At 34.2% G+C, this 14,634-nt stretch overlaps 5 protein-coding genes across 5 annotated transcripts; 2 read left to right on the plus strand and 3 right to left on the minus strand.

Annotated features, from left to right (window-relative positions):
* Positions 1-39: 39 nt before the first annotated feature.
* Positions 40-408, plus strand: Kpol_278p1 (Tkp3 protein; the record flags this gene model as incomplete). Its single annotated transcript, XM_001642321.1, has 1 exon — positions 40-408. The coding sequence occupies one exon, from the start codon at positions 40-42 to the stop codon at positions 406-408; it is 369 nt and encodes a 122-aa protein (XP_001642371.1).
* Positions 409-2,487: 2,079 nt separating this feature from the next.
* On the plus strand, positions 2,488-3,984 carry ARO8 (bifunctional 2-aminoadipate transaminase/aromatic-amino-acid:2-oxoglutarate transaminase; the record flags this gene model as incomplete). Its single annotated transcript, XM_001642322.1, has 1 exon — positions 2,488-3,984. The coding sequence occupies one exon, from the start codon at positions 2,488-2,490 to the stop codon at positions 3,982-3,984; it is 1,497 nt and encodes a 498-aa protein (XP_001642372.1).
* Positions 3,985-4,421: 437 nt separating this feature from the next.
* GPH1 (glycogen phosphorylase) lies at positions 4,422-7,142 on the minus strand (the record flags this gene model as incomplete). The annotated part of the gene is made up of 1 exon (XM_001642323.1): positions 4,422-7,142. The coding sequence occupies one exon, from the start codon at positions 7,140-7,142 to the stop codon at positions 4,422-4,424; it is 2,721 nt and encodes a 906-aa protein (XP_001642373.1).
* Positions 7,143-9,369: 2,227 nt separating this feature from the next.
* MCM6 (MCM DNA helicase complex subunit MCM6) lies at positions 9,370-12,405 on the minus strand (the record flags this gene model as incomplete). The annotated part of the gene is made up of 1 exon (XM_001642324.1): positions 9,370-12,405. The coding sequence occupies one exon, from the start codon at positions 12,403-12,405 to the stop codon at positions 9,370-9,372; it is 3,036 nt and encodes a 1,011-aa protein (XP_001642374.1).
* An 898-nt stretch (positions 12,406-13,303) lies between these two features.
* On the minus strand, positions 13,304-14,383 carry Kpol_278p5 (class II fructose-bisphosphate aldolase; the record flags this gene model as incomplete). Its single annotated transcript, XM_001642325.1, has 1 exon — positions 13,304-14,383. The coding sequence occupies one exon, from the start codon at positions 14,381-14,383 to the stop codon at positions 13,304-13,306; it is 1,080 nt and encodes a 359-aa protein (XP_001642375.1).
* Between the last annotated feature and the right edge of the window lie 251 nt (positions 14,384-14,634).

Genomic DNA, 14,634 nt, shown 5'->3' on the forward strand with positions numbered 1-14,634 from the left:
GATGCGACATAGGAACACTAGAACAATTCGTTCAAAACAATGGATGAACGTGTTAAAGTTCGTGAACTGTTGCGAAATGCTAGGAAAGACACCGATAAGTACGTCCCTTATACTAGAGGAGAAGTAGTTTATCGATATCGACCCAAACGAAATAAGTTTGAACCCACATGGGATGGACCGTATTATATCCACGAAGTCCTAGGGAAGAACACTTATAAACTTCGGAATTGGGACGGTAGTGTACGAGAAGCAACATATGATGGATCGAAACTGAAACCTGCTTATAGCTATTATGGTTCACCCATCCGAACTGCTGCTGAATACACAAGAGTATACGGTGACAAGGAAAGAAAGTACTTTATAAACACCTTAGGAGATATAGATGAATTTATATCGAAAAGAACCTAGGAAAAGCTACCTTTCGAAGCCGCCGATATTTGTATTATTTCGAGACTACTTCGAGGTTACTTCATACGAACCTTGAAGGTGAAGAAATATGTGTCACTACAAGAATGTTGTTACATGCTATTAACATTGATATTTAAAGAGATCATTGTATATTATTGTATATTATTTAGTATCTTACTTTGTACATAAAAGAATATAGAAATTTATTATTATTAACAAGTATATTTACTTTAACTTACAGATCTCCACCCTTAAGATCCTATAGAATAAACGCTTACCAGCCTTCATTCTAACGTATACCAAATTCAATATACAATTAAATAATAATTAAAGGCCAAATAATACAATTATGAGGTAACACGTGATATATACGTATTACGACATTATTCATATAGGATAAAGAAATGTTACTTTACACGAAAGTGTTATTTCTGACGTTAAAACTTTTCCAACACTTTATATAAGAAATGACAAGATCTTAATTGACACTTGTCATGTTAATTATATTCCCATGTGTATATTATATACTTTAATACACCGGATCAATATCAACTTATTAAGAATGTCCTTGGAAATAAATAAAGAATCTATTACTATGAACGATTCGGTAGAAAAACCACAACATAATTCTCTACAAGTAATTTACGTCGTTTATTATTTCTTTGTCAATTATAGTAACAGACTAATATCACAATTATTTTACCATGTAATACCATCATTAGTATTTATAATATCATACAGAGAAATTAGATAACACGAAAGAGCATCAATTTTAAGTCTTTATTGGATGTTTACCATTGAACAGGCATCTTCCTTCAAAAATGACTCAAAATGCTCTCTCTGATGAGAAGCAATTTGAATCAACCTTGTGCTTTAAAGAGACTTGATAGAAAAATAAAGGTATGTAATAACTTAGCAAAAAAGAGCCTGGGTGAATGTGCTCCTCCATCTTCTCAACTCATTAGAGTTATAATTTTTTTTTTTCAATCTGTTTTTAAAAGTAATATTTTGCTATTGGTATATATCCAAAGAGAATAAAAACCTAGTAGATATAGCCCCCAGTACCTCATTACGATTAAATACTACACAATCCAATTGAATTTATCAATCTCAAGGATATTACAAGGAAAATATCCGAGTAAACTAAAATATTATTTACCATATACAATAAAATTTCCATCTGATGTAAGAGGAATGATTCAATTTGGATGAACGCAAGAAAAAACATAACTAGTTAACAAACAATTTTAAAACTCTGTAATTAAATCCAAGTCTACATCAAACCTAGTAATTTGTTCTACAATTGATATAGATAGACAAGTCATACATTCATTCATTCATTCATCCTTGAAACGATTCAATTTTGACTACCCCAATTAAATTTCGCAAAAGAACCTCAACCAAAACTTGAAATTCTTGATTATTCCAGTCATATATACTCCATTATAATCATCATCATCATCATTACTTTCACCGTTTACAAGGAAATTATTACCAATTTAGTAATTAGTTATAGTTATAATCTTTGAATCAGTACAATTTTGTCATCTTGGTTATACATTTATGTAAGGCTTTCGGTTGATCGTGGATATCAACGGATAACTATGGACACAACATCGAATTTGACGAAATTTTGATATCCGATTTCAAATCATATAAATATTCAAATAAAGTTAACTTTACAGATTCATTTGCCGAACATATTTCAGTCATCCATGCCTTTGCATCCTTTCTGTAACTTTTCTTTTAATTTATCTTAATTTCTTTTTGATTTCTTTTTGATTTCTCTTGTTTGGTGCATATCTGCAGCAATTAATTATTTTTATTCTAGGAGTATTGTAGTTCATCCACTTCAGGTTGCATCAAACAAATATATTAGTCACACATTTTAAAATATTTAAGAATTGTAGTAATATTTATTTTGTCTAAACTTTGGAACTTTTAATATAATAAGAGAGTGAGTGTAATTTATATATTTACAATTGAATTTTTTTAAATCAAAAATATTTTATCTGTGATTTAATTGAGAACTTAGTGCATAAGCCAAATCCCAAGACAAACATTATCTCAAAGAACGCCATGACTTTACCAGAATCTAAAGATTTTTCTTACTTATTTTCTGATGAAACTAATGCCCGTAAACCATCTCCTTTAAAGACTTGTATTCATTTATTCAACGATCCTAATATCATCTTCTTAGGTGGTGGTTTACCATTGAGTGATTATTTCCCATGGACTCAAGTTACTTCAAAGTCCCCTTTACCACCATTTAATAAAGGTATCGGTGCAAAGTTATCTGATAGTGAAACTGATACTTTGACTTATACTGTTGAAAGAGATTCAAAAGCTGAAGATTTCGACATTCCTTTTTCAAAGTCTTTACAATATGGTTTCACTCAAGGTCACCCAGATTTATTGAATTTCTTAAAGGAACATACTGGTTTAATTCATAAAATGAATTATTCTGATTGGGATATTATCTTAACTACTGGTAACACTAATGGTTGGGAATCCACTTTAAGAGTTTTCTGTAACAAAGGTGATGTTATCTTGGCTGAAGCTCATTCTTTCTCTTCTTCATTAGCATCCGCTGAAGCCCAAGGTATTACTACTTTCCCTATCCCAATTGATGAACACGGTATCATTCCTGAAAAATTAGAAGAAATATTAGATAACTGGACTCCAGGTGCTCCAAAGCCAAAATTGTTATATACTATCCCAACTGGTCAAAACCCAACTGGTACCTCTTTAGCTGATGAAAGAAAAGTTGAAATTTACAGAATTGCTTGTAAACACGATTTCTTAATCATTGAAGATGAACCATACTACTTCTTACAAATGGGTGAATACATTGCTGATTTGGATGAAAGAAAGAAAGTTCAAGATGTTCCAAAACCAACCCATGACCAATTTTTGGGTTCTTTGGCTAAAACTTTCTTATCTGTCGATACTGAAGGTCGTGTCATTAGAATGGATTCTTTCTCAAAAGTTTTGGCTCCAGGTTCAAGATTAGGTTGGTTAACTGGTTCTAAGAAACTTCTACAACCATACATTAGTTTACATGAAATGACTGTCCAAGCCGCTTCAGGTTTCACACAATCCTTGGTTAATGGTTTATTACAACGTTGGGGTCAAGATGGTTATATTGATTGGTTAATCGGTCTACGTCATGAATACACTTTAAAGCGTGATAACGCTATTGACGCTTTGTATGAATACGCTCCTAAACACGAAGCCTTCAAAATTAACCCACCAATTGCTGGTATGTTCTTCACCATCAATATCGATGCCAGTATCCATCCTGAATTTGAAACTAAATTCCAATCTAATCCTGCCATGGTCGAACAGTACATTTACGATAAAGTTGTAAGAAGCGGTGTCTTAGTGGTCCCAGGTGCTTGGTTCAGAACTGAAGGTGAAACAAATCCACCACAACCAAAAGAATCTAAACAAGGTGGTAACGCCAATGAAATTTTCTTCAGAGGTACTTATGCTGCTGTTTCTCCAGAAAAGTTAAGAGAAGGTTTGAAAAGATTAGGTGACGCATTGCATGAAGAATTCCAAATTGCTAAGTAAATATGTAATTAATTAAATTACCAGGTTAGTAATTATTATCATCAGTATACCATTTTAATATCCATGTTTAGCATACTATTAAGTTTTTTTCTCAAGTAAGTTCCCACAAGAAATTAGAAAATGAATATAATACAATTATAAGATTAGAATTAAAACATTACTTATGTTTAATTTTTATAACACTATTTTTGAACTATATAGATGTTTAAAAAATGGTACTGATGTAATCATAAACTCATTTACTTTCATGTTATATTAAATTGTCAAAGTCTTACTTATTACTCCACTTTCTGCAAATGACTATATTGTCTCTAACGATAAGGGAAAATAAAAAAATAATATATATTTATCAAACGAATAAATTACATAAAGTAAATAATCAAATCATAAAGAGTAAATAAAAGGCATTAGAAGAAACACCAGATAAATAATCATAATTATTCTGGCTTAACTGGTTCGACATTCCAGATGGTTTCAGCATATTCTTCAATACAACGGTCACTGCTGAAGAAACCGACATTAGCAACAGACAAGATACATTTCTTGATCCATTCACTCTTTTCATAATGGAAGACTTGGTCGACCAATTCTTGAGTAGCTAAGTAGGAAGCAAAATCATCACTGACCAAATAGTAGTCACCGTGGTGCTTAATACTATCCCATAGTGGTTTAAATTCATTTGGATTTTCTGGAGAGAATAAACCACTTTCAATAGCATTCAAAACCATCTTCAATTCAGATGGCATTTCACTCTTACGGTACTTGTGGTTGTATCTTAATTCTTCAACCTTTTCACTCAAATTACCGAATAAGAAAATGTTATCTTCACCAATTTCTCTTGTAATTTCAACATTGGCACCATCAACAGTACCGATGATTAAACCACCATTCATAACAAACTTCATATTGGAAGTACCGGAAGCTTCAGTACCAGCAGTAGAAATATGTTCACTTAAATCACTTGCTGGAATAATGATTTCAGCTTTAGAGACATTGTAATCTGGAATAAAGACAACCTTAATCAAATCAGCAATTGCAACATCAGAATTAACAACGTCAGCGACAGAGTTAATTAATTTAATAATCAACTTAGCCATATAGTAACCTGGGGCACTCTTACCACCAAAGATAGAAACCTTACGTGGGAATTTCTTTTCAACTTCTTCGATAGAGGCACCTTGTTCTAACAAGTTCTTGATTGCTAAGTAACGGTAAATAACACCGAAGATGTTCATTTGTTGACGTTTGTATTCGTGAATACGTTTGACTTGGATATCGAACAAAGTGTTGTTGATGTGTTCCCTGTCAATAATATCTTCACCGTTGTTTAGGTTTTTGATCAAGTCAGCTAATTTAATCTTATTATCTTCCTTAACTTTATTCCATCTTTGTTGGAAACCGTGGTCATCGGCAAATTCTGCTAATTTAGTCAACTTGGTCATATCCAATAAGAAATCATCCTTTGGATCATTAATAGCTTCACTGATCAATTTACTTAATTCTGGGTTAGCTTGCTTCAACCATCTTCTTGGTGTAATACCGTTAGTGACATTAGTAAACTTGGATGGACCGTAGAATTTAACGAAGTCAGAGAAGATAGTAGTCTTAATCAATTCAGAGTGTAATTCAGCAACACCATTGACCTTATGAGAACCAACAATAGCCAAGAAAGCCATACGGATCAATCTTTCAGGGTAAACTTCTTCAATAATAGAGATACGAGATAACAATTCACTGTTATCTGGGAACTTCTTTTCAACTTCTTGCAAGAAGAACCAGTTAATGTCATAAATGATTTCCAAATGTCTTGGTAATAGACGGCTGAACAAACTAACTGGCCATTTTTCCAAAGCTTCTTGCATGACAGTATGGTTAGTGTAAGCAAAGGTCTTGTTAACAATATCCCAGGCTTCGGCCCATGGTAATTTTTCCAAATCAACCAAAACTCTTTGTAATTCAACAACAGCTAAGGTTGGATGAGTATCGTTCAATTGAATAGCGACTTGATCTGGGAATTCACTCCATGGTCTTTGAGTCTTCTTGAATCTTCTAATGATATCATGTAAAGAAGCAGCACACCAGAAGTATTGTTGCTTCAATCTCAATTCTTTACCTTCAGCAAAGTTATCATTTGGATACAAACAAGCAGTGATAGATTCGGCTCTTTGTTGTTGGTCGACAGAGTTTTTGTAGTCACCAGTGTTGAATTTAGCAAAATCGAACTCGGTTGTTGGTTTAGCCTTCCATAATCTTAAGTTATTGACAGTAGTAGTCTTATAACCTGGAACTGGGAAATCATAAGCAACAGCAAGAACTCTTTCACCACCAATCCATTGGGCTGGATCAGTAGTTGGTGTGTCACCATCTGGTCTATCAACGTAACCGTAGAATGTGACTGGGATTTGGATTTCATGACGTTCAATTTCCCATCTGTTACCAATATTTAACCAGTAATCAGGAGTTTCAATTTGATAACCATCAATAATCTTTTGGGCAAAGATACCATATTCATAACGTAAACCGTAACCCCATGCTGGGATGTTTTCAGTAGTCATAGAATCGATGAAACAGGCGGCTAGACGACCTAAACCACCATTACCTAAAGCGGCATCTGGTTCTTGAGCCAAGACATCTTCCAATCTGAAACCCAAGTCATTCAAGGAATCCTTAACCATATCTCTGGTGCCTAACAATTCATCACCGTTAGAGTTTGGCTTTGGTTCGGAACCCATGTTAATTAAAGCATTGTCTAAAGCTCTACCCATCAAGAATTCCAAGGATAAGTAATAAACTCTCTTTGGATCTCTGGCAGTCAATCTTTGTTGAGTCTTATTCCAATCGATGACCAAGTTGTCACGAACACTGATAGAAGTAGATTCATAAGCAGCTAAATCATCACAGTTATATAAGGAACGAGCCAAAGTAGTTTCAACATGATGAATAAATCTGTCATCAAATCCTTCAGCATCTTCAAACTTTTGAACCTTGTGTTTATTCCATAAGGCTCTTGATTGCAATGGGATCATTGTATCAATTGCCTTGATTTCTTGTGGTAAGAAACCAGTCAATCTCCTTGTTAAGCGTGGAATCTTGTTAGGAGAAGATGGTTCCTCGGTGATCATATCGTTAGTGGTACTGGTGCTCAATGAATGTGACATTGTGAATTGTAGTTCTGGGTATATAATTTGTTTCGTAATCTAAACCTGTTGTAACCAATGATATCAAGATATTACCAATATAAATAAATTTAAAGTTTTCTCTTTAAGATATTTATATATATACACTCGACTCAAATGTAACAACTAATGCGTTGGTGCCCTTAGATGCCAATTATAAAACAGATTAAACCAGATTAAAAATAAAAAGAAACATAACAAATTATTCGAAATCGAAATTATACTATAATAAATTACATTCTTCTTTTAACATTTATATATCTATTACTTTGATAATAATTCTGATAGAGAACGTGCTGCATTGATTTGATTGATACATCTCAGATTAAGTGAATACAAGGGGCGGGTGGGTAGTGGGGATAGGATTGTTGAATGAGAGGGAGAAATACCACTAAAGAAGGGAGCAGATAGTGGTTGGTGGTTACGAATCCTCAAGACAGCAAATACAATTGAAGAGAATTGAGGATTAAAAAACTAATATTAACTAAAAAAATATCAGGTGAAAAAAGGAAAAACCGCACTCCATAATGCCTCTAACACATAACTCAAATTTCTTTTACAGAAATTCCACACAAAGAAATACAAGTCTATTAAAAATAAAAACTCCTCCTATAAACAACGTAATTTATTCAATAAAACCTCCAAAAAAGACCAATCATTATCCTCATCGTAATCCAATTCTCGAAACTAAAATTAATCAAATAACTCTTAATAATAATCTAAATTCGATTTCGAACTATTTTAACTGTATAAGATTATCAAAAATATATGTACAAGCAGGCAATATATCAAAATTAACCCAAATAAACTCGTTACCGTTTACTTTCCCACCAACCAAATAACCACTTCTCGCCTTCCCTTAAACTTCTCTGTCTATCCCATCAACCCCCCCCCCTCCCCTCCGCTCGCTCCCCACAAGAGCCTGGTGGTATCAAACAGCCTACCCCCTTTGACGAGAATAGACAGAGAGAGAAACCAGGCTGGGAAAAGATTCGGCTCTGTCTGTCTGTCTGTCTGTATCGCTGGCCGGTTCCAGAGACCCCCTTCTGGGGAACTGTCCCACTGGCTAGCGAACCAGAAGGGGCGACACAGGCAAAGAACGAAGTGTGTTTAATAGGGTGATTCAAACAGTAATCAGCAAACGCAACTGTAGCTTGATTATAACAGAATACGCAACCTTTTTTTTGTTGCAACATTAGTCGTACTAGAAAATAGGGTTATGGTAAGCATACAATAACCTTCTATATTTTGACTATTTACGTGGTTTTATCAGTCAAGTCTTGGTTGGGTTTACTCTTTTTCTCTTTCTCTCTCTCTGTATTCAAGAGATCTCCCTCCCTGTCTCTTAAAGTGATGGTAAAAAAAAATATTGCTTAGCTCTTGCGGTGGTTAGAGGATTTCCGTGGGTGATGGAGCATAAGGGCATCCCATGGGCTTTACGATGATTGAGTGCCCAGGTGATGCTCCATCTACCTTTATAATAATTGTATTGTAAGGTTTCAAGGTTAATTACTTCCTCTATGGTCTTCCCTTCCAACGGTCGTAAATGCATATCTAATGATATACCTTAGAGAAGCGTAGTACCAATGTGTTAAATTGTTTTTTGTTTTGTTCGAACCCAAAAAACATGTTTGAGCAAGAGCCTTACAGGGATTATACTATAACTTGTCGTTTGACTTAGCTCAAGTCAATCAATTGTTCAAACGATCTATATATGGATATTAGAAAGATCTTGTAATCAAATCTCTATGCGTACCCCTCTTTCCCTCCAAGTCAATTGAGGTTTTAAACCTTTGGTAATATGCATATGTTCACTTTAGGAAATATTAACCAAATGCTGATATATACTACACTTCACACTAGTTTTATTAATTTTGTTTTTGTTTTTGTTTACTATTAAATTACTATAAGTTACACTGTAATTAAAGACTAAATGGCTTCGACTGTCATAAATAATAAAACATTACATACTGGAATAACAAACTCTCTGTTTTGAATTTAGAATGTTTGATAATCGATATAACCCTCATAAACTGCCTAATTAGCTTTATTGTGTGGCGACATTTCTTCGTAACCGAAGGAATTCTTTCAAATATGGCCCCTCCCCTCAATACCGCTATGGAGAAGTCAAATCATCCTTTGAACGATGCTTCACACTTATTTAATCTTCTTTCTCCTCAAAAAAGGGTAATCGGATCAAATCCTAAACCTATTGGATTCTCTCATCTGCATTACCTCCAGATTCTTGTTGATCCAATGAATCTAATATTTCACAATTTGGGTGAATAACATACACTATATCATCCGGAGATGTACGTAACTGTTCATTTCCATCATCTCCCTCCATAACGTAATCAAGGTTTTCACGAGTACCATGAATCGCCATTAGGATACGATCCTTAACTAATCTCTTCAATACCTTAAAGGCAAGTTTCCTTTCTTGCCAATATTCTGATTCGCTTGAAAATTCATCTTGTTTTTGTATCAAATACCAATCAACAATGTCAGTTGCTGTCAACTCATTCCCTTCTGTTCTTTCAACTTCAGCAATTTTCCGAACAAGTAAATTCATCATTGAGACATACTTGTCGTATGTCACAGTAGCTTTGTGTTTTGGCGCAGTTTCGGTTTGAGACGCTTCTGGAATACCGCCATGAGGACCTGTTGGAGCTGTTTCTGGCGCACCGGAACTCATTTCATTATTTTCATTATTTTCACCATTTGTTGGATTGTTATTATTATCATCTCCATCATTGTCTTCCTCATCATCAATTTCAACGTCATCAACATCAACACGAATAATACTTTGTCTTAATAAATCATAAGCTTCTGCAACGAAATCTGGAGTAATTTCATCAACACAATTGGCTCTTGCAATGGCTTCCGACAGTCTTATCATACTTTCCAATTGTCTAACTGTTATTCTATAACTGGATCTACTATAACCTTGTGCATCATCGTTTCTCAATTCTTTATACTTCTTGACTAAGAATTCACGAGCTTCCTTTGTTAAAATTGGTTTAAAAGTACGAGCATATTTGATGTATCTACGTAATTGTTCTGCACTGTATGGTGGGTCAATTGCCATATCTCTCTTCATATGAAGGTCAACAATATGAGATGCCAGTTCTGTATCAATATGTTCATTACAGTCATCTAATACCACGAAAAACAAATCAAATCTGGACATGATAGGAGCAGTCATATTTAGATTACCTCTTAATGATAATTTTCTATTATATCTACCACCTATTGGATTGGCAGCGGCTAAAATCGAAGTCCTTGCATTTAAAGTAGCATGAATACCTGCTTTGGCAATAGATATTGTTTGCTGTTCCATTGCTTCGTGAATAGCAACTTGATCAGAAATATCCATTTTATCGAATTCATCAATACAACAGACACCATTGTCTGCCAACATTAATGCACCAGCTTCTATGGTATAATCACCGGCTTCTTCATCTCTAACAACAGCAGCTGTCAAACCTGCTGCAGATGATGCTTTACCTGATGTATAAACTGCTCTTGGAGCAAACCCAGTAACATATTTCAAAAATTGAGACTTAGAAGTAGATGGGTCACCAACAATACAGATGTTTATATCACCTCTTAGTTTTATACCTTCAACTGTAGTTTTATGAACGCCACCCAACATTTGCAGTAAGATACCCTTTTTAACTGATTCGTGTCCAAACACTGCAGGAGAAATAGATTTAACTAATTTACTGTAAATATGCTCATCCTTAACCATATCTTTCAATTCATTAATTTCGTGAGAATTCAAACTATTTAAAAAGACTTCTTGATCCTTTTCCAAATCTTGATAAACATTATTCGAATGCAAATTGGAAATTAATTGTTGTTCTGTTTCTTTCGTACCTTCAGAATCTTGATTGTTTGTGTTTGAACTTACACTCACCACATGACATGCCAAGAAACTGATTTTATATGTCAAGTCACGAACACCCAAGGAACGAATACCAGTGACACCATTATTTAAACCTTCCGAGCTTCTTGTAATACCTCTAGAATCTAGAGATGAGCTGGCTTTAACACCAGGCAAACCCAATTGAGTAACATCTGGAACAACTATTTCTGTACCTGTAAATCTACATCTATCACCAGGCTTTGCTCTTTCAACACAATCACCTCTTAGAATGATATCCAAAGTACGTGGCATAGAACCTGTAGGTATTTCATTAGAATTTTCTTGAACTCTTACTTTTTGCCAATCTAAGAATTTGGAACGGGCTAAATTTAAAGTCCACAGAGATCTGTTTTCACAAGATGGGTTTGGACAAAAAGTTGGCTCAGTGTACTTAAATGCCTGTTCAACATTATCGACAATTGCACGACATATATCACATGTAAAGCTTGCTTTATACAATTCAGGACGAACTTCCGAAGTTCTAGTAACTGTACCTGATATACTTAATAATGATCCAATCTTATCTGATCTAATATCACGAATTCTATGGACAACCGGTAAATTAAAGAAACTAATTTGGAAGACACGCTCAGTTTGCTCTGGGGAACCACTGGTAACTGAACCTGTTGCCATTCTTGAACTAGCATTATCAATAGTATTAGCATCTGTAGAATTTTGCGTATCAGGATTGCCGGAATCTCTCTCCTTATTTTCATTATTAGTGAATGTATCGTTAGTTAAAAGTAATTCAGGAGCGTATTTCCTAATAACTCTTTTTAAACCTTTTTGTAGAAATGGTAAAAATCTGTAATATTGCTCTGAAATAGCCATGGCTAAAGCACCATTCTCTCTTTGGGATAAATGTTGATAATCAATATAAATCGTGCTCAAATTGTAAACTTTCATGAATTCAATTTGAGTTCTGTAAACACGATCTAACTCACCTGTTTCCGTAGGATTAGTATAATTTTCTAAAAATTGTTCAAAAGCTTCACGTACTTTTTCACCAGTAACATCATCAACCTTTTTAATATGATTAATATTACGCCTTCTCATACCTTGCATTGGTAAATCATCTTGAGGTAAGGCCTCAGCATTATATTGACGTTGTGAACTGAACTGTGTTGAATCATCTTGCGTAGAACCAACATTACCAACAGGTAGGGAAGAACTAGGAAACTGAGGTCTAACATCGAGTTGAGAATCTTGTTCTAAAGCGCTGCTACTACCAAATCCACCGCCGATCGATGAAGGTGGTTGAGAAGAACCTGTTGGTCTCTCATTACTATAAGAATTCCTTCTAAACGGTGATGACATATCTAACAATGCAGCTGTAGTATTATCCTTTATGTAAAGAGTTGCTATTAGATTTGATCCTCTTTTAATCTTATATCTCTGACTTGACACACTCTTAATTTAATGATGTAAACTTTCGATTAAATATTTTTTCATGTTTCTGGTAAATATATAAATCTCATATTACCTAATTGGGTAAAAGAAAAAAAAACATGTATTTATCAAAGATATAAATCACGTGAACAACAACCCAAATAGGAAATGTGATTACTTAACTAATGAATCATAGCTACTCACACTTTCCTAAACTATGCCAACTTGACGACTTCCCTTCCACGAAATTGATATCAATAGATACAAAATACAGTAATAATAATAATAAAATACCATATCTGTTCATCATATACTTTACTTAATATCTAAAAGGTAATACAAGAAGCTTGTGGAAAATGAAGCAAAATGCTAATAGTTCTAGAAAATATATATACATATGAACTGATTGTTAGTAATCTTGTATCACCTGGGGATGTAAATTTAACTTCACGTCGTCTCTCATATATTTAAAGTTTTTTTTAATGACGCATAGAAGTAATATCTTCACTTGTATTTGTCTCAATAGAAAAAATGAGATCAAGCTTCCAACAAGAACTTCAATATCTATCTTTGGTTTAGTGCTAGACACCGAATCATATCCAAGACCTTATAAATGCTGTTTAAAAATTCAGGGTATTATATGAAACAATATAGTTATTAAGAAGTATTTATACTTCGAAAAATAACTCTTAAGGGACTTCTCAGTCATTGAACATTGAACATACCATTAAAAAAAATATATAAACTATATGAATTATACATTCTCATTATATTTTTTAAGTTATTTAATCATTGTAAAAAGTCAACTCAACAAATATTAATTAACTTACAAAGTATCTTTGGTGTGGAAGATAACCAAAGCTTCAGTAATTCTCTTAGACATGGTCTTTTCACCTTCTCTAACCCACACTCTTGGATCGAAGTACTTCTTGTTTGGCTTGTCAGCACCTTCTGGGTTACCAACCATGGTTGAGATGTAATCCTTCTTGTTCAAGACGTAATCTCTAATACCAGTCAAGTAGGCGTATTGACAGTCAGTATCTAAATTGACCTTAACAACACCATTGTTGATACCAGTGTTGAATTCTTCTTGAGTGGAACCAGAACCACCGTGGAAGACCAAGTATAATGGCTTACCTGGCTTACCAATCTTTTCAGCAGCATATTTTTGATGGTCACCCAAGATTTCTGGGGACAAGACAACGTTACCTGGCTTGTAAACACCATGAACGTTACCAAAGGCAGCAGCAATAGAGAAGTTTGGAGAAATTGGAGATAATGCCTTGTAAACAGCGTAAACAGTTTCTGGAGAAGTGTATAAATCTTCCTTAGAAACGTGTTCGTTGTTGACACCATCTTCTTCACCACCAGTGATACCGATTTCCATTTCTAACCATTGGTTCATCTTGGACATTCTTTCGAAGTATTTAACACAAGTGCTGATGTTTTCATCATCAGATTCTTCAGATAAATCTAACATATGAGAGGAGAACAATGGTTCACCGTGGACCTTGAAGTAAGCTTCATCAGCTTCCAACATACCATCGAACCATGGCAATAATTTCTTGGCACAGTGATCAGAGTGTAAGACAACTGGGATACCGTAAGCTGGAGCAATAGATCTAATATAGTGAGCAGCAGCAATAGAACCTCTGATAGAAGCATTTTGACCTTCATTAGAAACACCTTTACCGGCGAAGTAAGCAGCACCACCGTTAGAGGTTTGCAATATGATTGGAGAATTGCTATCTCTAGCGGCTTCTAAAGCAGCAACGACAGTGGAAGAAGATGTAACGTTAATAGCTGGAATGGCGAACTTATGTTCTCTAGCATAATCAAACAAAGCTCTTACATCGTCACCGACAATGACACCGGTTTTTCTCTTTAAAACAGCTTGGACACCCATGGTAGAAGTATATAAATTTATAATGCACTAAAGTAGTGGTGGTTATATTATCAAACAATGCAAAAGAAATTTACAAATTAATTAGAAAGAAGATCCAACTTAAAGTTGAAAATAAGATAAATGATAATTTATAATTTATTACAACGATATATATATGAATTTCATGAAATAATTTTGTCAATTATAGTTATAATCGATAGAGTGGAACCTATTACGTTTTTTCTTTCAATTTCTAAAATATTAACTAACTA

This window comes from Vanderwaltozyma polyspora, genomic scaffold (genome assembly GCF_000150035.1).
Source record: "Vanderwaltozyma polyspora DSM 70294 KpolScaffold278 genomic scaffold, whole genome shotgun sequence".
NCBI classification, from domain to species: domain Eukaryota; kingdom Fungi; phylum Ascomycota; class Saccharomycetes; order Saccharomycetales; family Saccharomycetaceae; genus Vanderwaltozyma; species Vanderwaltozyma polyspora.